Genomic DNA, 26,582 nt, shown 5'->3' on the forward strand with positions numbered 1-26,582 from the left:
GTTATCCGTTATTTGCGCCTTGACACGTTGTTAACGTTAACATTTGCGATATCTCTCTATTCACTACTTTTATTAGTTCTGGAGTGGTACCGGGAATCGAACACTTATCAATAATGATTAAATTAGGTAATTTTGCTTTTTAAAATGATTACAATCATAGAAAACACCAAAAATACTGCCAAAAATAAGCAAATGCGTCAAATTTGACAATTTAATATTTTTGTTTCTATAATTACAAAACCTGTATTTGGTGGCATCATGAATATTTGAGTCGAAAATAATAATATGTCTATTTGAAAATTTTAACATATCGATGGTTAAACTGCAAAACCTCGTAAGTCAGTTTTATGTAACTTTACAGAAGAGACAAAAACATTTTGGCTTCTTTATTTAACATTCAATTTTTTTCATTTTTTGTGTGTTTTCTTTTTAGGTAAGGATTACATTACCATCGAGTAAAATTCAGTAATACATATTGTTTTTTTTTTCAAAGAGCGGCTTACGAGGTTTTGTCTCATAAAAATGCAACTTATGAGGTTTTGTAACTTAAAATCTTACTTATGAGGTTTTTGTAGATGTCGCTAGCACCATTAAATTTAAATATTGACTTACAAGCTTCCGTAGTTTAAAAGATATTGCAGTTTAACCATCGATATTTATTTTAATATAACTTAAATGTTCGATTTTCGGAAAAATAGTATGTATACCTTCTAGGAAAAGCCACATTCTCGGACTCTGTATTGCCTTGTCTCGGCTTGCGCCTCGACGGCAATTTTTTACATCGTTCGGGAATGTTAACATTTTCCTACTTATTAGGTACATAATGCACTATTAATTAACGTAATGACTCTGCAGTGCGGGAAAGTTCGGGAAAATTAAAGTACCGTCAATTTTCATAAGAATATAAACAAAACCAAATACTGTTAAGAATATTATTTATTCACTTTTCGTATCATATATTTAAGCCTTAGCTTTCTTTGTTACAACTTTTTTCTGTCCACTCTTTCCGGGCTTCTGTTCCTTTTCATCGTGCAATCTTCGCTTCTTTCTCAATAACCATATTTCTTTAGCTCTTTGTTTCTTTCCTTCCATCATACTCTTATATAACTTACGATGTTTATTTTTCACCATTTTTTCTCTAAGACGGAATTCTTGTCTTTCTTGGCGATCTTTTTCCCACGGAATTTCTTTGTATACTTCACCAGTACTGACTGACAGCTTAGGTTTCTAAAATATGAAATGTAACTTATTAAAGCAAATGAAGAGTCAGGGGGAAGAACGATGAATGTCTATCTGGAAGCATTTTCGGTAAAATGAGAAACAAAGTTACATATTTGTTGTGAAAACAACATTTAAATTAATTTGATTTTATGTAAATATTTTGCGATATCAAATTAGGCAAAAGGAAATAATTAACCCCTTTTCGCCACGGTGTGGTGAAATTTAAAATAAAAAACCTCCCCAATATTCATTGTTTTCCCCCCTTGCGTATAATCTTGTGATGTGTTTTTAAGACAATTCTCATCGTTATTTTCCCTTGGCCATTCACAGGTTGATAGTACTCTTCCTAAGCTAACAGATTGTACAAAAATCGCAAAATGACCAAAAAATGACATTTATCGTTTTTCCCTCCGACCCTTCAAATGCAAAAGTAAAGTAATTTTAATAAGGTTCTGTTTTAATATCACTACTATTTAAACTTTAAAAAACGATTTTATACGGACTTACAAAAAAGATAATTCACGATGAAGATAGAGAATACAGTGATTACATGAGGATCTGCTACCTTGCTGTTTTGCGGAAAGACAATACAAATATGTAATAGCTTTACGCAATTAACAAAGTAATTATGTTCGGACCTATTGGAACCGTGCAAGTTCGGAAGAGCGACACCTGGTTTCATAGCTTAGCAACATTTTTAGCACTTTTAATTATATTGGCCAATTATATTAGTCCTGGTTACTGGATAATTGTCAAGGCCATAGCCCAAAAAAGAATAAAAACAAAAGGTAAGATTGAGGTTATGTTATTAAAAGGTAAACATTGTACTACAAGCAAAATACCATTGATTAAATTCACTTTAATAATTGCATATCATATCAATATTGTGGAGCAACATATAATTTTTACAATTTATAGCACACCATTTGCGAAATTCCATTTTCTTCAATGATAGTAGGTATAAAATATAAGTAAATTTGACAATTTCCATTAATAATATGAATTATTTAAGAAATATATGTTAAGAAAGTTGCAAGATATGTCTGCTATACGCGCACGATCGTTTCTCGTATCCCCTCCAAGTACTTGCACACAGCGAATAGAAACATTATAATTCCTGCTGGACGTGGTGAGAATAAGTGAACAGAATTAACTGAGTATTAACAAAGACGATGCAAGTGAAAAAATATAAATATGTGAACTCTAAATTGATTATTTTTTACAGAAATCTGAGGCTTCTTAGATTGAGGTTTATTGGAGCCTATACTTTATTGGGAAGTACGTATTACTTAGGTTAATTATGCAAGGGAAGATACAAGGGAAGAGAAACCCAGGACGACGCAAAATATCCTGGCTTAGAAATTTGAGAGAGTGGTTCGGTTGCAGCTCATTAGAATTATTCAGAAGTGCGGCCAATAAAATTAAAGTAGCGATGATGATTTCCAACCTCCGATAGGGGAAGGAACCTGAAGAAGAAGAATACTTTATTGGAGCTTAATGTATAGGTTACAGTTCAAATTGATTATCCTGTTGAAGTTGACTATTTCTAGTTCGAGTCTAATCAAACGGCTGGTTTTAATAAAAATTGATTTTAAATATAAAATGACGATTTTTATTCAACATTTCCTAGTAAAAGTAGACTCCAACTAGGATGAGTAGATATGTCTCCAGAGTAAACCGTAGGTGATAGTGTCAAATTATTTGCTTTTTCCCTCAAACGCTCATCTCTTAGCTTCTCATGAAAAGAGATCCGCATGAGCTTGTGACATTTTAAAAACAATCAACACGAATGTGACTTATTAAAACTTGAAACACCTAAAATTAAAAAAACAATAAAAACTTTAAACTAACTTTAAACTAAAAACACTAAAAAAGCGGATCCATCACAAACACAAACAGCCGATTATAGAAATCAAATGTTACTGGATATATTCAAATCGTGATAAATAGTTGAAACATTCAAAACAAAAAGATGTGCACTCATGAAAAAAGCAGGTGAGATTCTACATTTACTGAATCGATCCAGGAATTACTAAGAAACCAGCAACTGGCTAGGAAGACAGGAAAAAATGGAGGCTAGTCTTCGGAATACGTCGAAAGACATTTTAACGAGAATATATGTATGCTTGAAAATATATATGTTACGGTCAATGATGTAAATTGGACATTGACGTTAATGGCCGGGCATTGTCGTGAATGTCCATTTTCCTTGGTTATTAACGACAATGCCCGGCCATTAACGACAATACCCGTAGCTATTGGCCAATGTTGTAAAAACTTAAGTTAAATTAGATTTTTCATCAATAACCGGCCAATAACGACAGTGCCAAGAAGCAAATGGCCAATGTTGATAAATCGATGCCTCAGAAGATAATCGGTGTGAGTCAGTAAGTGTTTAAAATGAGATACTAAGATGTGTCTGAACGTAGTTGCAGAAATATAAGTAGTTATTAAAAACAAATAAAACGTCTTTACTTATCATAATATGGGTAACATATTCATATGAAGTAAACGATAGTAAAACTACACATAACCTATCTTTTATTCAAAATATCAACATTGACCGATTAACAGCGGGCATTGTCGACATTGGCCGGGCAATGATAGAAATGTTATCAAGAATTTAAAATTATCATCAATGTCCAGTTTCTATGGACAATAACGTTAATGGCCGGCCATTGTCGACAATGACCAATTCAACCGGCCATTGTCGTTATTGGCCGGCCATTAACGTTATTGGCCGGATTTACGTCATTGTCCGTAACATATACATACTTACAAAACAATTGAGTCAATAGTAGCAAAATTCCATAATAAACTACTCACCAACACGTACAATGAATACAATAAAGACCACAAAGTATTAATTCTGATCTGAAAGGCAAACCTACACTTTGGTTTATGTACACTTAGAGATAGACGAAAATATAAATTAAGACTAGAAAATAATAAGAGTAAAGGACAGAGAGACGAAATTTTAAACAAATATTGTTTCACATACACTCAGGTTGCATTAGGCTTCTTTCGGTATGTGAGACTCTGCCGAGAGTGATCAATTTCCTAGTCCCATGGTACACTAATGGACCAGGAACAAACGAACAAACTTTGGAACTGGATTCTGCTACAGGTCACTTCCGAAGATGAAGAAAGTAGTCAGCAAAATCAAACATACACTCAAAAGAAGCAGCAAACAGGTTTATGTACACTTAGAGACAGATGAAAATAAAAATTACGGCTAGAAAAATATTAAGAGTAAAGGAGAGAAAGAGGGAAATGGAATTTTAACCCTAGAATACGGGTCATTCGTAAATTTTACGACGCTCATAATACATTAGGCATTTTTGTCCACTTTCGTTTATTTTAATGATTTCCCCAATTGAGTACCTTAAACATTACTATTGAGCTTGATAGAGTAGTAGACGGTTGTTATAATTTCCAATTCTAAGACCATTTTTCGTCGCTTTGTTCGTAAATTTTACGAAAGTCCCATGTTGATGTCATATAATAAATCAGCTGGTTATTATTGTTTGTATTTTGATTTCGAGTGTTTTAGTAAAAAAAAATTGAGGTAAATTTTGTTTTTTCATTCTCATTACATGACATACTATTTAATATTGAAGCTTTTCTTATTAGGATATCAAATACAAAGTTTTTGTCCACAAAAAAAACTGGAGGAGGAAGCAGCACATATTATGAACGGGGAAGAGAGTGATCCAGATCCGTTTGAGATAGTGGTAGTGACTGGGAAGAGGACAATTTGAAAACTGAATCCTCTGATTCCGATAGCAATCATAGTCATGGCGATAAACAGATACAACACCGCAAGTTTACGTCGAAATATTCTCCAAGACATAGCTGAAATCCTCAACATAACTAAAGGAGATGATGCAAATATGATCCAGAAAAAGAAGAGGAAGACTTGTTTCTACTGTCCAAGCAAAAAAAGGCGCATGACCACCAACTATTGCAAGGAGTACAAGAAGCCAATTTTCGGAAAACACCGAGGAGATAGTTGTACCTTATGTTTAGTTGTACCCTATGTTCCTAAAAGTACCCAAATATGTTTGTTTCATAATTTTATGCTTTTGTTTTTATACTAAGAATCTTAATTGTTTTCTATACAATGAATAAAAAATTCAAAGTAAAGAATATAGACTTTTTTCTATGGCGTAGTAAAATTGACGATAGTCCCGTATTTACGTTTGGCGAAAACGGTCCCGTATTCTAGGTTTAAACAAATATTGTTTTACATACACCCAAGTTTCATTAAGCTTCTTTTGGCATATGATACTCTGCCGGGAGTAACCATCCATTCCACAGTCTCATGATATACTAATGGACCAGGAGCAAACGAACAAACTTTGGAACTGGATTCTGTTACAGGTCATTTCCGAAGATGAAGAAAGTAGTCAGCAAAACAAAACAACACTAAAAAGAGAAGGCAGACGCTAAAAAACCTATTCTAAAACCACAAAAATAGATCTATAATATACACAAAAGATATTTCAGTTGGAAGTATGAAAAGTTCAATGAAGACAAACGACCCCTTCTAAATACAACCTTAGTCTTATATTAATCCTACACAGATTGGCGTTGCACAAAATGTAAAAGGTACATCGCAGGCTAGAGAAACTTGCAGGTTTATTTACGATATTATATTACACAATTAGAATAAGTAATTCAATAAAAAATCTGAAAATATTATAATTATAAATACCTTCGATTTTGTTGATTCCTCTTGATCAGTACCTTCCTCTTCACTTTCATTGTCTTCATGATTATCTTCCTCATCTTCCCCCTCACTTTCTTCCTCATTGTCATCTATATTCTCAGTCCCTTGAGTTTCATCTTTCATATGTTGCTCTTCTAATTCGTTTTCATTGTACAATGCTCTAGCTTCAGGTGGAATGTATTGCTGATCTCTTTCTTTATCGATGAACGGTGACAAATGTGGAGGAAGAACTTCCCCCATGAAATATTTCTGTACTGGTAGTAAGTCCCGAGCATTTACAGAATCAAAAACCCATTGCGGTTGGACATAATACCTAAAAAATGTTATAAAAGAATAGAAATTTTTATTTATAGACTAGGTAATACAGTCGAACCCGCTTATTGGAATAGCCTTCGTGCCAAGCTAAAGTATTCCTATAACCGGGATATTCTAATAACCGATCATTAGTGGCTAGTAAAACCGTTTCGGGACCTCAAATTTCTATTCTTTAAACCGAGATATTCCTATAAAGGTATTCTAATAAGCAGGTTCGACTGTAATTAATTTCAGTGTACATACATATGTGTAATAAAATTTTACCTAGATATAAACTGCTTTTCCATAGAAGGCCGATCTACAATCTGATGAGTTATACATTCATCATCTTCATTAAAAGTTGATCCAACAAACATTGTCTTATCCCAAGATACTTCTCCACCAAAACACCTTATTACAAAAACAAGGGGCTCCCTAGGAACTTCCCTATTTAAGAAGAACTTTAGGCCCTTGAATAGTGTTTTAAGTTTCTTAATTTGTTCTGCTTCCTTGCGAATTTCTTCAAGTTTTTCTTCATTCACTTCACTTCCATCTGCATTAAAATTATCAATTTCTAAATCATCCTCTAGGGCTTCATTAGACGTTTTTGACAAAGAAAAATTCAATGCTGCTACTCTTTCTGATACAAAAATGTCTTCATCTACTAACATTTTTTCACTGCTACTTTGTTGTACAGCTGTAAATTTGGGAGGGTAATACAAATTTAAACTATGATAAAGCCTAAAATTTACAAATCCAAGCATCACAGTATAGAATTCAACAAAGGTAGACATAAGTTTAAAGTCGACTTCGGCTTTAGACTGTGGTGTAAATGAAAAATGATGAGGTGTAACCCAAGTAATAGTTTGTCCTTTAAATTCGGCCTGAAAATATATTCCTTTAATTGAAATAAATACTTTTCTTAATGCCTTCCCTTCAACTACTGCATGAAGAAATTCGAGTGTCAATCTAAAACAGAAATAATACTATAAGCAACCAATTTTACACTTTTAAATATTTATGTATCTTAAAGAGACCCATATAAAATAATTAGGGTACACACGGAACGTCCCTGGCACGTTCTGGAATGATCTGGTAATTAAAGTTACCCAAGTATGTGCATTATGTTTGCAACATAAAAATATTTATAGAAACTAAAGGTAGGGGAGAACAAGCGGGGATTTTTGCAGTTACTCGAGCGCGTCAGATTAGCATATGGGGAGAAACCTGGTACCCTGCAGATGTACCTCTACCATATATTGGCTCTTAACACAGGGGAGGTCGTTAAGGGGGGCCCGAAAAAAAAATCTATCCTTAAAAATACTCGAAATTGTCAGATTAAGATAAGGTAAGTAAAGTACATGCAAAACAGTGTATATTAAAAAATCTGACGATTTGAGGGGAGCGTAAGGAAATGGGTGAGTCCCAAAGTTTCACAAGAAAAAAGCGAATATTTCGCGAAATGAATGACAGATCAAAAAACTAAAAAATATGTGGTTAATATTTTTTTAAAATCTATCGAATGATACCAAACACGACTTCCCAAGGAGAGGGGTGGGGGGTAAATTCAATATTTTAAATACAAATCCCGCGATATTTCGAGAAATGAACATCAGATCGAAAAACTGTAAAATACACTTATTCAATACTTTTGAAAAATCTACCGAATGGCACCAAACACGGCCCCCCACGGAGGTAGGTGGGGGTTACTTATAATCGGAAAAAACGATTATTGGAAAATTAAATTAAAAAATGGCAAGCGCCCACTAAAATGGAAAACTTTACTTAACTTTTTTTGGTTTTAGGACCTACTCTTCACAACCCAATAGGTCCCCAAAGCGCTCGAGTGACTGCACATTTAGCATACTTTGCTCCCCTACCATAAAAGGTTTTCTGTTTTAATTATTCATATTGATGAATCAACATAGTTAATAGATGAATAACAGAAAATGTTTTAGACAATTCATTTTGATTTATTGTGATTTGGTTTACCCACCATGAAACCGCCATGTGGGTGGAACCGCCACCCGACATATAAAAATGTGTTGTGCTCATAGACATAATAAGCGTAGACAAGGCATACTGTGCAAAATAGCGTAACGCGCGGGCACTCGATCGGTGGTCTATCTATCTCTTTCGATCAAAAGAGATAGACAAAGACAAAGATGGCTAGACCACTCCAAGTGAATATTGGCTAATGACGTCCTTGATATTGGCTTACACCTCGATGCACAGAGCAGTCCATACCTTACCTAGTCTATTCTTATTATGTCTATGGTTTTGCTACATTTTGATGAAGAGAGGGATAGATTTAAAGTAGTGCTTATTAAAGATGGTATGGCATGCAGGATTTCAGTTAGATTTCTTACTATCAAAACAAAAACAAATTGGGTGTGCTGTATTTCTCGATCCTCGCCACAAATTGGCAGCTTATGATTTATTGGAATGGGGGCGTTCCTTGACAAAAGAAACATGTACAAAACTCGAAGAATTATAAAAAAATATAAAAAACGTGCTTTAATCTGGAAGCCACAAACAAGGAAGTTGGATCTTCTTCTGGGTCCTCTAGTGGTGAGGGCAATCTCAAAATTTTGTCATGTAAAAGAAAAGGGTAAAGAGTGTCATGTAAACGAAAATATTTTCGAGTAACTTATATGGTCGCCTAAGTGCACATTCAGAGGAGTTTCTTGGAGAATATCAAAGTGGTTTTTTAGGCCTGGTCGATCAACAACAGACCAGATCTTTGTGCTAAGGCAAATACTGGGAAAAACCAATGAATTCAAGATTGACACATACCATTTTTTCTTAGATTTTAAATCAGCCTATGATAGTTTCCCAAGAAATAAATTGTATGAAGCCATAGATGAATTCCACATCCCTGATAAACTGATAAGATTGGTTAAAGCTACAATGCGTAAAGTCGTTTGCAAAGTCAAAATACAGGGCGAACAATCACAGGCGTTTGAAACGAATGTTATGCTGCGACAGGCAAATGCGCTGGCGAGTCTCCTCTTCAACATAAGTAATTATACAGCACCGGTACGGGCCCACAAAAAATTTTTTTCCCCAGATCTACTGACAAACTGGGCACTTCACAACATCTGGCAACAGCGCCTCCCATAAGAGCCTGTGTATTAGAGTTAGATAGAAAATCAATTTTTCCCCAGATTCTGGGGAAATTTTAAGGTCCATTCTGGTCATTTTTGTCTCGTTTTGTGGTGGAGGCGCGACTGCTCGTCGGATCGTGACGTATGAGTTGGAATCAAAATCCAACTCAGACGTCACAGAGCCCGCTATGCTGTACGCTTTCCATCTGTCACTTTTTATAATATACAGGGTATAGTCAGACAGTCAAACCAATTCTTCTTTTCGGATGTCACAGTGATTCTTCTATTTGTGATTCACGGTTCTTTATTTTCTACCAAAATATTATCTGCCACTTCAGACATGGATGCGTTGTCAAAGGAACATATGGCGTCTAAACGACTTAACGTACAGAGCCGCGATAGACATCGCTAATAACATATAAGATATAATATAATCATTCTTTCGATATGTCCAAACCATCCTTCTCTCCTGAATGTTATTAAATACAATGCAACGGTATTGCAACAAAACCAACATTCGTTTACATACACACGTTTTCACACACACATCCTTCAAAATGAACCTGAACCATCCTTAGAGCATGGCCAAACTAGCTAACTCGACATAGGATTCTGGACACTCCATATAAAAGCATAGAAAACTTTAAGTCCACCTTGGACAGTGGAGTCCTGTGGTGGACATTTAAGTCAACCTTGGACAAAAATTCAATACAAATTAAATGGGTCAATTTTCTGTTAAACATGATAGAGTCTGGCGTGGACTGAGCTATTCTAATAAAGTTTTAAGGATTATCGCATTAAAAAAGTGTTTTTATGTTAAGAAATAAAACACCAAGATGTTCGTATTATTTATTTGAAAAATTATAATAGTTCTAGTAATTTTAAAATTGTTTCTCTTTGCAGTTCTGCCTTTTTATTTAAACCTATAATTATTTTACGTTTCTGAAGCATTTTTTCCTTGTATGATTTCCGTATCGCCATCCCACGTTCAGTTTCGTAAAATTTTCTGCTTTTTTCATTTGCTTCAACTTTTTTTCTAATACCTTCCTCTCCTCTTTCACACTTGCAGGTTGATTTTACGTGTAGTTCATGCTCTGATGTATATTTTTCTAAATTGCTAACACCTTTGCTCGCTAGGGTAGAAATTTCATAGCGTATACTTGCACAGAATTTTCCTCTCGAATGTAACCATTCTGATTTAAATACTCTTCTCTGGTAATGGGAGTGAGGTTTACTTAAAAGTCCATTTCCGTCTCGACGAAGGGTTTTTGACCATCAGCACAGGTAATGTATCTCAAAACACCAACACAATGATCCAAACAAATAATTTTTCTAAATGTTGTTTTTGGATGTAATCTTTTCCCTGCACGTTGTATTTTCTTCTTGTAAGCCAACATTGTAGATCCATTTGTAAAGTGAATTAATGAATGGAGATGTTCGTGTGCAGTACTTCCGTCGTCTGCTACTAAATGACAACGGCAAATGGAATACCATTTTACATTAGGAGCACATGCTAGAAGAGAAAAGTCACTCTCATTTAAGAGTAAATGATACCATTCTCTCGGTGACTCTTCGTAGTCCTTTGCCATATCCGCTGGCGAAAAAACTTTAATGTCGTTGACACTCAAAAGAGCCAGATAGTCACTTTTTGACAATTTAGACATATTTTAACTGGATATTTAATAACGAAGAACTGAACTCTCAACTCTGTCTCACTAGACTAAAAGAGTCTTTACGAAGTCGTTAAGATTATATGCCAGTACAGCTTCCCCCACCCTAATTGTTTATTTCACGCATGCGCCATTAACACGGTCAAAGTTCAAAATATTGTTGTCTAGACCACTGCAACTAACGCGGTTAGTTGAACGAAAATATATCTATCTCAGTAGAAACGAAAATGTCTCTGATTTTTATGTCATTGTATTTTATTGGTTAAGGTATTGTACGTCACGATTGGACCAATAAGACCGAAGATTTATAACTAAGGCCCTTTTGTCTGTATTGTGAACATACGTAAGTAAAGCCCTTTTGACATGCTGATGTATTTGATTAAATCTGGTTTGAAAATAATGTGAGAAATTTCGGTGGTTTGGACTTAGCGAAAGAATCTATCTGTTGTTCTGAAGCTATTTCCTTGTGGCATTTTTATAATTAAGTATTTTCGGTGGGAAATAAGCCACAATTTTACCAAAAAAAAAATGAATTTATTAACGTTTCGACGCCCAAGTCGGGTGTCGTCAAAATACAAAATAATACTAAATAAACAAAAATGTTGTTGCTTAGTAAAAAATTCTTCTAATAATTAATTCAATCTAACTCGTTTATTAATTTTTTACTTAATTTTAAGTGGTTTTTGACCATCAGCGCAGGTAATGTATCTCAAAACACCAACACAATGATCCAAACAAATAATTTTTCTAAGTGTAGTTTTTGGATGTAATTTTTTCCCTGCACGTTGTATTTTTTTCTTGTAAGCCAACATTGTAGATCCATTTGTAAAGTGAATTAATGAATGGAGATGTTCGTGTGCAGTACTTCCGTCGTCTGCTACTAAATGACAACGGCAAATGGAATACCATTTTACATTAGGAGCACATGCTAGAAGAGAAAAGTCACTCTCATTTAAGAGTAAATAATACCATTCTCTCGGTGACTCTTCGTAGTCCTTTGCCATATCCGCTGGCGAAAAAACTTTGATGTCGTTGACACTCAAAAGAGCCAGATAGTCACTTTTTGACAATTTAGACATATTTTAACTGGATATTTAATAACGAAGAACTGAACTCTCAACTCTGTCTCACTAGACTAAAAGAGTCTTTACGAAGTCGTTAAGATTATATGCCAGTACAGCTTCCCCCACCCTAATTGTTTATTTCACGCATGCGCCATTAACACAGTCAAAGTTCAAAATATTGTTGTCTAGACTTGCAACTAACCAAGTTATCCAAAAATTTTGGCTTGCTGTTCTCCCACCGCAACTAAATCTCAACCCTACGTTAGGTTAGGCAGTGCAACAGAGGTTAGCAGAGCGTCACAGAATCTCTAAGCGTTGCCCAACAAGATATATCTGCTAACCTCTGTTGCACTGCCTAACCTAACGTAGGGTTGAGATTTAGTTGCGGTGACAGAACAGCAAGCCAAAATTTTTGGATAACTTGGTTAGTTGCAAGTCTAGACAACAATATTTTGAACTTTGACCGTGTTAATGGCGCATGCGTGAAATAAACAATTAGGGTGTGGGAAGCTGTACTGGCATATAATCTTAACGACTTCGTAAAGACTCTTTTAGTCTAGTGAGACAGAGTTGAGAGTTCAGTTCTTCGTTATTAAATATCCAGTTAAAATATGTCTAAATTGTCAAAAAGTGACTATCTGGCTCTTTTGAGTGTCAACGACATCAAAGTTTTTTCGCCAGCGGATATGGCAAAGGACTACGAAGAGTCACCGAGAGAATGGTATCATTTACTCTTAAATGAGAGTGACTTTTCTCTTCTAGCATGTGCTCCTAATGTAAAATGGTATTCCATTTGCCGTTGTCATTTAGTAGCAGACGACGGAAGTACTGCACACGAACATCTCCATTCATTAATTCACTTTACAAATGGATCTACAATGTTGGCTTACAAGAAAAAAATACAACGTGCAGGGAAAAAATTACATCCAAAAACTACATTTAGAAAAATTATTTGTTTGGATCATTGTGTTGGTGTTTTGAGATACATTACCTGCGCTGATGGTCAAAAACCCCTTCGTCGAGATGGAGATGGACTTTTAGGTAAACCTCACTCCCATTACGAGAGAAGAGTATTTAAATCAGAATGGTTACATTCGAGAGGAAAATTCTGTGCAAGTATACGCAATGAAACCCTATTCTACCCTAGCGAGCAAAGGCGTTAGCAATTTAGAAAAATATTCATCAGAGCATGAACTACACGTAAAATCAACCTGCAAGTGTGAAAGAGGAGAGGAAGGTATTAGAAAAAAAGTCGAAGCAAATGAAAAAAGAAGAAAATTTTACGAAACTGAACGTGGGATGGCGATACGAAAATCATACAAGGAAAAAATGCTTCAGAAACGTAAAATAATTAGTGACCTAATGAATATAGGTTTAAATAAAAAGGCAGAACTGCAAAGAGAAACAATTTTAAAATTACTAGAACTATTATAATTTTTCAAATAAATAATACGAACATCTTGGTGCTTTATTTCGTAACATAAAAACACTTTTTTAATGCGATAATCCTTAAAACTGTATTAGAATAGCTCAGTCCACGCCAGACTCTATCATGTTTAACAGAAAATTGACCCATTTAATTTGTATTGAATTTTTGTCCAAGGTTGACTTAAATGTCCACCACAGGACTCCACTGTCCAAGGTGGACTTAAAGTTTTCCATGCTTTTATATGGAGTGTCCAGGATCCTATCTGTTATTGTTGCTTGAAGGGTATCGAAGAGGTCTTTGACCACATTAAATTTTCTGTTGATACCTATGTATAACATTACTTACTCGGTTTACGTTCATATTGAAGGATATCTGTGTGTATGTAAAGAGCAGATGATATGGCTATGTCGAGTTAGCTAGTTTGGCCATGCTCTAAGGATGGTTCAGGTTCATTTTGAAGGATGTGTGTGTGAAAACGTGTGTATGTAAACGAATGTTGGTTTTGTTGCAATACCGTTGCATTGTATTTAATAACATTCAGGAGAGAAGGATGGTTTGGACATATCGAAAGAATGATTATATTATATCTTATATGTTATTAGCGATGTCTATCGCGGCTCTGTACGTTAAGTCGTTTAGACGCCATATGTTACTTTGACAATGCATCCATGTCTGAAGTGGCCAAGTGGCAGATAATATTTTGGTAGAAAATAAAGAACCGTGAATTACAAATAGAAGAATCACTGTGACATCCGAAAAGAAGAATTGGTTTGACTTTCTGACTATACCCTGTATATTATAAAAAGTGACAGATGGAAAGCGTACAGCATAGCGGGCTCTGTGACGTCTGAGTTGGACTTTGATTCCAACTCATACGTCACGATCCGACGAGCAGTCGCGCCTCCACCACAAAACGAGACAAAAATGACCAGAATGGACCTTAAAATTTGTTTAAAATTTCCCCAGAACCTGGGGAAAACTTGATTTTCTATCTAACTCTAATACACAGGCTCTTATGGGAGGCGCTGTTGCCAGATGTTGTGAAATGCCCAGTTTGTCAGTAGATCTGGGGAAAAAATTTTTTTGTGGGCCCGTACGTACCGGTGCTGTATAATTACTAACATAGCTCTGGAAAAGGCGGTCAGAGATGCCCGAATAGACAACAGATGAAATATTTTTAATAAATCATCCCAAATTTTGACATATGCAGATGATGTGGACCTAGTTGCCCACACAACACGCAAACTAGAAGAAATGTATACCACCTTCTCAAATGCCTCAAAAAATATGGGCCTGAAAGTAAACGAGGAGAAAACTAAGATGATGGCATCAACACCAAACAATAGAGCCAGAAACATCAGTCACCAATTCACTGTTGATAACTCTACCTTTTTGTAGTGGTGGAGAAATTCACATACTTAGGCTCCCTGATCACCAAGGAGAACGTCATGACAGAAGAAATCAAGCGAAGGATAATCCTAGCGATCAAATGCTATTTTGGACTGAGTAGACATATGAGAAGCAGAAACTTAAGCCAAAAAACAAAAATACCCATATACAAAACCCTTATACAACCAGTGTTGACATATGGATCGGAGACATGCACCATCTCCAAGGCAGATGAAAACCTTCTGCTTATATTTGAACGAAGGATCCTGAGAGGAATATTCGGTGGCATCTGTGAAAATGGTATTTGGAGGAGGAGGTACAACTACGAGGTATACCACAGATATAAACATATATTTGGTGGTAAAGACGTAGTATCTTTTATAAGAATAGGGAGACTAAGATGGGCAGGACATCTAGCAAGATCACAGCATAACAACCCTCCTAGAAGAATCCTTATGTCACAATCTGTGGGAAGTAGAAATAGGGGTAGGCCAAAACTTAGATGGAAGGATGGTGTAGATGAGGATATAGGCGCAGCAAACTGGCAACGGTTGGCAATAGATAGGACTGACTGGTGTAATAGACTTGGAAAGGTTGAGACTCTTTCATAGGGCTGTAGCACCATTGATGATGATGATAAAAGCAAAGGGTGCACCTTGACGACGAACTGGATCGATAGCTAGCAGAAGAACGAGAAGACAGACACAGCATCTTATCTTGGCAGAAAGGCTCTTCTCCAGAGCCAGCTTGACCATGAGTAAACAAAGAAGACAGCTCAGTGAGGATTTAGTGGCTACGACCCTTTGTGTCCAGTCATGGACAAAAGAAAAAATATATTTAAATTTAATAAATACAATCAAAATATTTTAATTTTTTTTAGTTGTATACTTGGTGAATGAATTTTATGAAGAGTAAAGAAGGTAAACAAGGTCGGGCATCACAGATGTCGTAGCACGGCTGAAGTGAAATTGGATGGGCCATGTGGCCAGAATCAATGATGAGTGGTGGACCCAAAAAAATTACAGTTCAAAAATGTTTATAAATTTTTTCAGGATTCTAAAAAATTGAATGCGTTTAAAAACATTGGCTCGAAATTTTGCACCTAACCTCTTAAAACGATATTAAGATCAAAAAGGGATTTTACAAATAATTATTTCCACGAATTGCAAATAATTTTGAAAAGAAGGTATAAAACTGAAAAGACCATATACTCTGGGCTAATTAGCAAAATACAAGGAAAAGTTATTTACCAGCAATTTTATTGCTGAAATTGAATCTTATTATTGTATGTATTAATAATATAGGTATGCAAAGTCCGCAGATAGTGTGCTACTTTTTTTATAAACAAAATGGCGCCCGAAAATCGTGTTTTTTCAATTTTTGCTCTATAACTCCAAAGATTTTAACTTTACACCAAAAACACCCAAATAAAAATTCACCGCAATTAAATTCTGCATAGAGACGTGTTTTTCCCGATTCACTTCGAAGAAAACTTTTCCCGGAAAAAGTGGGTTTTTCCAACAAAATCTTTAATTTTCAACTAAAATTTTAGATAAGTAATTGTTAATCAATAATTAAATAACTTGGTAATGTAAAAGCCCTTTTCGTAAAGATTATAATTCCAGAAGCCGATGGAAATTGAATGAACAGTTTAGCAACAATTGAATTGGTTATTAAAAATTTACGGTCGCTATAATAACGACAATAATTATGATGCATAAGAATAACTATGATTTTTTCATAAAAAAGACACTATACCTATCTAATGTACTTTACAGAATTGAAATTGGATTATTTAAGCGGCCTCAGGAATATTTTAAAATTATAAACAATTTTTTGGCTTATAAACAAATAAAATATCTCGGGAAATATTAAACTAAATTAAATTATGAAAACGGTATTAGAAAAACAGCAGCAGGATGCTTCTTTTAAAAGAAAAAACGTTTAATTATGAAGAGTGGTTCCTGAGATACAAGCGGTCAAAGTTGACCGGAATTTACGGCAAAGATATGAACAATAGGATCATAATTTTTAAACCATCACCTTTTTATTTTTGTCCTCTTTCTCCAAACCAATTTTCATATCTTTAAAATACTCATAACATATATTATTATAATAAAAACTATCGATAATACGTGTGAAAATTGCCAAAAATAGCAAAATTCCAATCAAAAATTAGGTTGGAAAAAATGTAACCCTCAAAGTTCAAAATCGGTATACGTTAAAAAAATGCATTTTCTCGGCTTCCCATGGAGCAATTTCCTTCATTCTTTTTTGTTCCCTAATAACTCGAGTAGAGCCATCAAACTAACGTATTATTAAATGTCAAACTTGCTTTTGTTTTGTTATAATAGATTAATTTATTTATAAGAACAGAAAACTACATATTTTTCCAGTTGTAGGCTTTTTTTTAGATAAACTTACTACAAGTGTACCTTTTAAAGTTAAAAATATAAATATTCTCATTTGAAAGCTGTATAGTTATTTAAACAATTTTTATTTAAACAAATTAAAATTTTGTGTTATAATAAATAAATTAATTTATTATAACAAAACAAAAGCAAGTTTGACATTTAATAATGCGTTGGTTCGATGACTCTACTCGAGTTACTTGGGAACAAAAAAAGAATGAAGGAAATTGCTCCATGGGAAGCCGAGAAAATGCATTTTTTTAACGTATACCGATTTTGAACTTTGAGGGTTACATTTTCTCCAACCTAACTTTTGATTGGAATTTTGCTATTTTTGGCAATTTTCACACGTATTATCGATAGTTTTTTTTTTTTTTTTTATTTACACAAATAAACCCGCATCAACCACTAAGGGTTATTAGCGGGGGGACATACACAAACAGTAAGATACATATTATTATATAAAAATGCTTTACAATCTGGTGTATTGTTTAGTCATTTTGAGATAATTTAATAAGGAGTTTAGGTTTGAAGTCAGTACACTTTTAATATTGTCACTAAGAGCACACGCGATCCTTTCTTTCTGGTACACTGGACACTCGATAATTATATGTTTCACTGTCAGTTGCGTGTTGCAATTGGTACACATCGGAGCGGCCTCCTTGTTGAAGATATGCTTGTGTGTTAGTAACGTACATATGTCCTATTCGGAGTCGGTTGATGATGACTTGGTCTTTTCTATTACTTGGTAACATGAGTTTAGTTCCTACTTGACTTAGGCATTCTTTTAGTTTGTTGTTAGTCTGATCCCAAGTAGTTTGCCACGTTCTGTGGACATGACCTTTGATATTGACTTTGTGATCAGTCCAAGGTATTTGATCTGTGATAGAAATACTTTGGTCGGTAGTTGCATTGCTTGCTAGAGAGTCCACTTCCTCGTTGCCAATTATTCCCATATGGGAAGGTACCCAGATGAAGAAAATATCTTTCTGTTGATTCTGTAGATAAGATAATTCTTCTTTGATTTTGAGAAGAATAGCGTGAGTTGTATATAGCTGTTTTATCCCAAGTAATGCGCTCATTGAATCGGTGATAATCACAAATTTGCTTTCATGGATAGAACCACATTTTTTCATTGCCTGGTGAATTGCTGTAAGTTCTCCGGTATATATACAACAATTTGTTGGGATTCGTACGGTAGACTTGATGTTTCCGCAGATATAAGCTGCAGCATGTCCTTCATCACATTTGGAAGCATCAGTGAAGATTCGATGAGTTGTTGGGTATTTGGAAATTAAATTTTTAAAAGCTTGCTGGATAAGGAAAGGATGTGTGGAATGTTTAGGGAGATCTTTTAGAGACATATCTATTTTTGGAGGTTTGATCATCCAGGGAGGAAAATTTACATGAATGGGTATAGTGAGACTGAACTGTTCTAAATTAAAGCCAATACGTTTTGTTCGCTCAGGAAATGGTAGCATATTTCTTGCAATGTTTTCGTAATGATCAGAAGATATATTTGTTCTGTAGAATATTGTTGAGTAGGTTACGTTGCTTTTGTTTGCTGAAATTCTGGCAACGTAATTCAGTGATAGAAGTTGCCTTCGTTGGCTTAAAGGGAGTTCATTAGCCAGAACTTGTAAACTACTTACTGGACTAGTTCTTGTGGCACCTAAAACCAATCTCAAGCACGTATTTTGAATGTAGTCAAGTTTTTTTAAAGATGTTTTGTTAGCAGTATCGTAGCATAAACAGCCGTAGTCTAATTTACTTCTTATTAATGATCTATATAGATTAAGTAAAGTTGTTGTATCAGCCCCCCAAGAGGTATTTGACAGCATTTTTAGTAGGTTAATTCTGGATTGGCAAGAACGTTGCAGATTCGTTACGTGGTTTTTCCATTTTAAGTCACGTTCAAAAGAAAGTCCTAAGAAATTTATTTCTTCTGACTGCTTCAGCATAACTCCGTTAAGTGTTAATTGAATATTAGGATAGTCTTTCCTTTTGCTAAAAATTAAATAACGTGTTTTTTCGCCAGAAAATATAAAACCCGTGTTTTGCGACCAGTTTTCAATTGTATGTAAGGCCGTTTGCAATATATGTGATCCCAGAGTTACATTATTTGTTTTTAGATAAATGACTAAGTCGTCTGCATATAGGCTAGTAAATACAGGCAGCTTTATTTGATGTATAATACTATTTATTGCAATCAGAAAGAGTGTAGGACTTAGAGTAGATCCTTGTGGAGTGCCATTTTGCAGTACTCGTCTGGAAGATGTGAATCCATTGGCTCTAACTCGAAAAGTTCGTGTTTCTAGAAAATTTTTAATAAACGACAACATATGCCCTTGGACATTCCATTCTTGAAGTGTTTTTAGTATAAGATGTCTCCATGTTGTGTCAAAAGCTTTTCTTATGTCAAAAAATACGGCAATAAGTTTTTGATTGTGCAGAAAAGATTCATGTACAGCTGATTCAAGGGTTATTAGATTGTCTGTTGTGGATCTACCCGTACGAAATCCACTTTGTCTGATACTTATTAGGTTATTGTTTTCGAGATACCATTTAAGACGATAATTAAGGATTTTTTCTAAAAGTTTGCAGGTACAGCAAGTAAGTGAGATTGGACGATAGGAATTTGGATCGTCTTTTGGTTTATTATATTTAAGGATTGGAATTATAGTTGCTTGCGACCATAGATCAGGAAAGTCGTGCTGAATGAACATATTATTAAAAATATCAACTAATATTAGTTTTGCATTTAGAGGAAGATTTCGTAAGAAAAGAGGGTGGATATCATCAGGTCCTGGCGTCGAATTTTTTGCGCTTAAACAAAATTCTAATTCTTGAAGACTTATGGGTTTGTTTATTGGATTGTCGCTCTCGGTGATTTGTATATTTGACGATTCCATTAGATTTTTATATTCTAAAAAAGATATGCTATAGTTGGAATCACTAGAATTAAGTTCATATATATCTGCTAGTATTTCTGGAATAGCTACCTTGTTTGAATGCATTTGGTTATTGTATGATAGCGTATCTATGCCTCGGAAGTATTTTGTTCCTTTTATTCTGCGTACCAGTATTCAGTGTTCCATATGTCGCCTATGGGAGTGGAAGGATTTATTGAAGCCACATACTTTTTCCAACTGTCTCGTTTTCCTTTCTTGATCAATTGTCTGCTTTTTGCTCTGAGATTTTTAAAAATTTTAAGGTTATCGATAGTTTTATGTTTCTTATAAACGTTGAAAGCGTGCTTAGACAAAGTAAGTGCTTGCGCAATTTCGTTATTCCACCAAGGAACTGGCTGCCTTTTACTAGATTTTGTTTTTCCCACTGCGATTGTTGCTGCAGAAATAATAATATTATTAAATAGTTCCAGATTTTCGTTTGCGGTATTGGTTAAATTAAAGTTGTTTGTTTGTCCTTCTATAAGTGTTCGATACAAATCCCAGTCAGCTGACTTTATTTTCCATGTTTGGTGAATTGGAAAAGTCAATATATCATTAGTATCTATGTTTATTGTGATAGGGAAATGATCACTATCATATAAATACCCCAAGTGTCCCTGTGTCCCAGTATAATAAAGTAGCTAGCGACGGACTGCATAAAGAGAGATCTATAGCTGAAAATGTACCATTGTATGAATTTAACCTAGTAGATTTGCCAGTGTTCAGTAACACTAAATTTAAATTGTCGATGAGATTGTTTAAGAGATTACCACATTTGTCGGTTTTGTTACTTCCCCAGGTACTGTTGTGACAGTTAAAATCGCCTAATATTATTTTTGGGTGTGGAATTTGGTTTAAAACATTGCTTAGTTCAGTTATATCTAAATCAGTAGGATGAGGTAAGTATACGTTGCAAATATTAATTTTCATTTTGTGGGTGACTGACACTGCAACTATTTCCAGGTTTGTTTGCAGTTGTATTTCGGTTGACTCTATGTCATCCCTTACGAAAATTGCTGTTCCGCCGCTTGAATGATCTGTAACTCGGTTTCTTAGAAAAGGAACATAATTTTTTAATGTTACATTTTGATGTTTGAAATGGGTTTCTTCTATGCATATGACTAAAGGAAGATAATCGTTTATAAGAAGCTTGATGGATTCTATATGGGTAAAATAACCATTGAGGTTCCACTGTAATATGAATGTATTATTGGCCATTTTAACTATTTACTTGAGAACTTGATTCGTAGTCAGTTTCGTCTGGTAATATTGTTTTTTAAACTTTTATTTTGTGTTTGAGAATATATAAAGTTTAGAATTTCTTTGATTTCATCGCTTTCATTTGAATAATTTTTAGCAATAAGTTCAGGATGTTTTGAGTGAAGGGAATTTGACAGAAAATCACATATTTCATGAAAAGAAAGTGTGAAGGAAGGGATTCTATTTTCAATTTTTTCTTTAATTTCATTGAGAATATCTGGAATAGAATCTTGAGTTTTAGGCTTTTTATTTTTTTTGTTTTTCAGTAGTGGGAGGAGGTAGGTCATTTTCAAGGATTTCGGGAGAAGTGGAAATTTGTCTTTTAGTAACATGAATAGCTTCAGAGATTTTTCTATCGCTTTCAATTACTGAATCTTTGGATATTTGTGGTTGTGACGAAATCTGTAGTTCTTTGTATGTTTGTAAGGAAGTGGTTTGGTCGTTTGTGGCTGATGTTAATTCGTGATTTTTTGTGATGTTAAGTTTCGGTTCCTTTAATGTCTGGGTACCTTCTTCGTGTTCTTTCCGTGGTTGTTCTTCTGGCTGGCTATATTCTTTATTGGCAGAGTTGGGTACGTTCACTGGATGGTCAGTTTCCGTTTGATTAATTGGACTACTTAATGATGATAAAGAAGGACAGTCAGAATCTTGATGTCCGACCGTCTTGCATCTGGAGCAGTTTAAACCGTCTATGGAAATGTATATTCTATATGATGTATTGTCGAATGAAATTAGGAATGAGTCAGGAATCGATGCATTTTCTAAAGGACTTATGAAGATTTGCCTTCTAAAGCTAAGCACGTGGCTGTATTCCGGGTCTTGCATGCCTACTCGTAGAAACGTCATGTTGGAGACGGATTTTATACCCATAGTTTTTAGATGGTCTTCAATTATGCTATTAGGTATAGTAGGACATACACTTGATATGATTAATCTCTGGGCAGGAGTTATTAATCTTCTTACTTCAATTTGGTTGCCGTCAATAATTACATGTTTGTGGGAGCTAAGAAATTGGTCAACTATATATTTAGACGAGAGGTAGATGCAGATGCGGTTGTTTGCGATTCTGGATGCCCAAATAACGTTTTTGGGCTGTACTATTGATCCAACAGCTTTTACATATTCGAAAACTTGTATTCCTTGTATGGTTGAAAGTATGATACCTTGGTCTTTTGAAGGATGTTTAAAACTGTTTAATGCATGAGAGTAAGAGATATGTGACGTAGTCGGTGTATTTCGTGAAGTAGTAGCTAATTCCGGTTCAGCCATCGTCCCGTTGAAAATTTACATGCATTGGAACAGCGGATCTGAAGCCGGACCTGGCCTCTTAACAAAATTAGACGGCAGCCTAATTACTTGAATCAGCAAAAAGTTGTTGTCGATAATCGATAATTTGGATTGAAATCGATAAAATATTGCCTTTTAACTTCTGATTTTATGGTTAGATATAAATAATGCAATTTTGTACTCACAGAATCGTTGGTTTTTTAACACACTGTCACATTTAAACTTTATCTTGCAAACAATGTAAAAATTAAATTATATTTCAACTTTTAACTACTTGAATTTATAAATTTGTCAGGACCGATATAAAGCTACTTATCGATAGTTTTTATTATAATAATATATGTTATGAGTATTTTAAAGATATGAAAATTGGTGTGGAGAAAGAGGACAAAAATAAAAAGGTGATGGTTTGAAAATTATGATCCTTTTGTTTATAACTTTGCCGTAAATTCCGGTCAACTTTGACCGATTGTATCTCAGGAACCACTCGTCATAATTAAACGTTTTTTCTTTTAAAAGAAGCGCCCTGCCGCTGTTTTTCGAATACCGTTTTTACAATTTAATTTAGTTTAATATTTCAATTCAATTTCAATTCTGTAAAGTACAGTTGAGTCCGCGAGTCTTTACCCGTGCGTCATTAATACCTGGCGAGATAAAACACATACTTATTATTTAGCATCATTCTCTTCCACGCATGAAATTAATGACAAACCAGCTGCCGCCTGTTATTAAGTAAAGACACATGTTATTTTTATGAACGATTTAGACTCAGTACATTGAAAAGAGATAGGTACAAAGAAAGACGATTGGGGACGTCTTCACATATTTTAAGTACAATTTCTGACGATTTGGTTTGTTTACTTTTGTGGCTGTCAGTTTGTTGAATTTTTTGCTGTTATTTTGTCGAATTTTTGCATTTTGAAGTTGTTTATAGTATACAAACAGTTGTTTTCACAACTAATTTTATATTGGAGTTAAAATTTTGTAATAAGTTTATGTTATTTTACGATAAATTTTGACAACGTACAAAGTTAACCTCATGGTTGACACAGTTGAATGCTTGTGTTTAAGGTTCCGCCAAAGTGAATAAAATAACAAAAAGAAAATATGTTATCGAACTTTTTTATAAATTGTTTATTTATTTATTAATCAATGATAATAAAATAATTTATTAAGCTAGTTCAAATGTAGCTGTAATTATGCACCAAAATTTTAAAGCAAAACTTAAATTTGACATTCTATTTATTTGATAACGTCAAATTGTATACTATAACCCGTGATCGGAATAATATCCACGTGCCGTTGCGTTTAGTAAATTTCAGACTTATTTCGTATGCTTTAAATGATGACGCACGGGTAAAGACTCGCGGACTCAACTGTACATTAGATAGGTGTAGTGTATTTTTATGAAAAAATCATAGTTATTCTTATGCATCATAATTATTGTCGTTATTATAGCGACCGTAAATTTTTAATTAACAATTCAATTGTTGCTAAACTGTTTATTCAATTTCCATCGGCTTCTGGAAGTATAATCTTTACGAAAAGGGCTTTTACATTACCAAGTTATTTAATTATTGATTAACAATTACTTATCTAAAATTTTAGTCGAAAATTAAAAATTTTGTTGGAAAAAACCGCTTTTTCCGGGGAAAGTTTTCGTCGAAGTGAATCGGGAAAAACACGTCTCTATGCAGAATTTAATTGCGGTGAATTTTTATTTGGGTGTTTTTGGTGTAAAGTTAAAATCTTTGGAGTTATAGAGCAAAAACTGAAAAAAACACGATTTTCGGGCGCCATTTTGTTTATAAAAAAAGTAGCACACTATCTGCGGACTTTGCATACCTATATTATTAATATATACAATCGTAAGATTCGATTCCAGCAATAAAATTGCTGGTAAATAACTTTTCCCAAAAATGGCCTATTCTCCGATAATCAGCCTAGACTAATATTCCAGAAATATAATTTTGTATTTCTAAAATACCAACAGAAAAATTATATAATTAAAAAGAAATTTCACAAAAGTGCAATATTTTCCATTTTACATTCATATACAGTGAGCACGTAAAGGTTGGAATAAATTCATTTTCTCGAGAATGAACAATTTTGGAAAAAAATCCCGAAACAGGTCAATTTTTATTTTTAAATTAAGACTTTTTGGCATACATATCATACTAGTGACTTCATCCATCTGGGCGTGATGACGTCATCGATGATTTTTTTAAATGGAAATAGGGGTCGTGTGGTACCTCATTTGAAAGGTAATTTAATTTTCTATTCAGTAATATAAACATTTACATAATTATTTATACAGGGTGACCAAGAAAACATTTTAATAATTTAATTTATTGACATAAAAGAAGAATGCATGTAATTTATTTAATCCAAAATACATTTTACTGCTCTCAGAAAACAGAAAAAAATGTTTATTTGAAAAATATTCATTCCTTTTCGCTTAAACTAAATGTTCAAACTGTCCAGAGGAAGGTGGGTGGCGGCTTTGATATTGAATTTAAGCAAAAAACAATATTTATTTGTCAAATAAACATTATTTCATGTTTTCTGATAGCAGTAGAATGTATTGTGAGTTAAATAAATTACACACATTCTTCTTTTTATGTCAATAAATTTAATTCAAAAAAAAATTTTTTGGACACTATGTATTGATGTGATCTTGATTATTGATATGAGATAATATTCTTATTTGTCATTTAATTTAATCAATGCATTAATAATAATTTAATTAATTAACCAGATCACATATCAATATGTTTTCAATCTCAGGGCTTTTTATAAAATTAATTACTTACTTACGTGGCTTCTAAGTATTTCTCAATGGTTCCTAATCGGGATAGGAAAGAAAAGAGTAAAATAATACACACATATGGGTTACAATTATAATCAAAATATTGTTTATTTTATTTAAATGGCAATCACTGCTTAATATTTGCTAGATCTTATTTTTCTTAAACATAACATTTACAAATGGGAATCTTATTTCCTTTTGGTTTCCAATTGAAAGTTTTTATTAACATTTAACTATTATGATTTATTAGCAACAATTCTATTTAAGTTTGATGAAGCTTTTCTGATATTATTGATTATGTTTCTTCAAATTTAAATGTGGTATTTAATACGAAAAACCCATACATTCATGTCCAAACAAATGAGACTGACCTTTTTCTGGTGAACTGAGAATGTCTTCACACAAAACCCGTTTCCTGCTATCCTTGGCTGCGATCAAAACCTCGTCCTGGCTTTCAGTAATGTTCTCCTTTGAAAACTAGCTCGTATAGCTCTCGTATCTGCTTCTGTCGTGATGCTGTATTCTACCTTTTTCGAAACTGCAATCAGCTACCGGGACACTCTTGGCTCAAGGAGGTTCTTTTACTCTCAACCTGGCCTACCTCTCGTTCCACGATAGATACTCCACACTCACGGAACTACACCGGCTTTCTCACTCTCAGTACACTACCGTCTACTACTGGACTTCACTTCTCGACAGCTCAAAACATTCTGATCTCTATTTGTCATTCATTCCCCTACTTTCTAAATATCCCTTCCAGATTCACAAATCAACCTTCCACCACCAACTCTCATTCGCAGTCTTCCTCAAAACCAATTTTTAATCTTTCTAAATATGCTTAATGGATTTCCAAAAAAAATAGTTAATTCCCATTCTAAAATTACTTTCTACTATTTACAAAATTTAATGACCTATTCTCTATTTCCACTAAGTCTTATTTAGCATAGGCTAATGATCG

The 26,582-nt window shown here is 34.1% G+C and overlaps 1 protein-coding gene across 1 annotated transcript in view; it reads right to left on the minus strand.

Annotated features, from left to right (window-relative positions):
• Positions 1-918: 918 nt before the first annotated feature.
• Positions 919-26,582, minus strand: part of LOC114334967 (pescadillo homolog) — a 45,758-nt gene continuing 20,094 nt past the window's right edge. The window contains exons 4-6 of the mRNA XM_050652839.1: positions 6,533-7,216; positions 5,939-6,266; positions 919-1,227 (exon numbers count right to left, since the gene is read on the minus strand). Coding sequence (XP_050508796.1) covers positions 961-1,227; positions 5,939-6,266; positions 6,533-7,216 — 1,279 coding nt within the window. The 3' untranslated portion in view covers positions 919-960. The remainder of the gene's footprint in view (positions 1,228-5,938; positions 6,267-6,532; positions 7,217-26,582) is intronic.

This window comes from Diabrotica virgifera, chromosome 6 (assembly GCF_917563875.1).
Source record: "Diabrotica virgifera virgifera chromosome 6, PGI_DIABVI_V3a".
In the NCBI taxonomy this organism is placed as follows: domain Eukaryota; kingdom Metazoa; phylum Arthropoda; class Insecta; order Coleoptera; family Chrysomelidae; genus Diabrotica; species Diabrotica virgifera.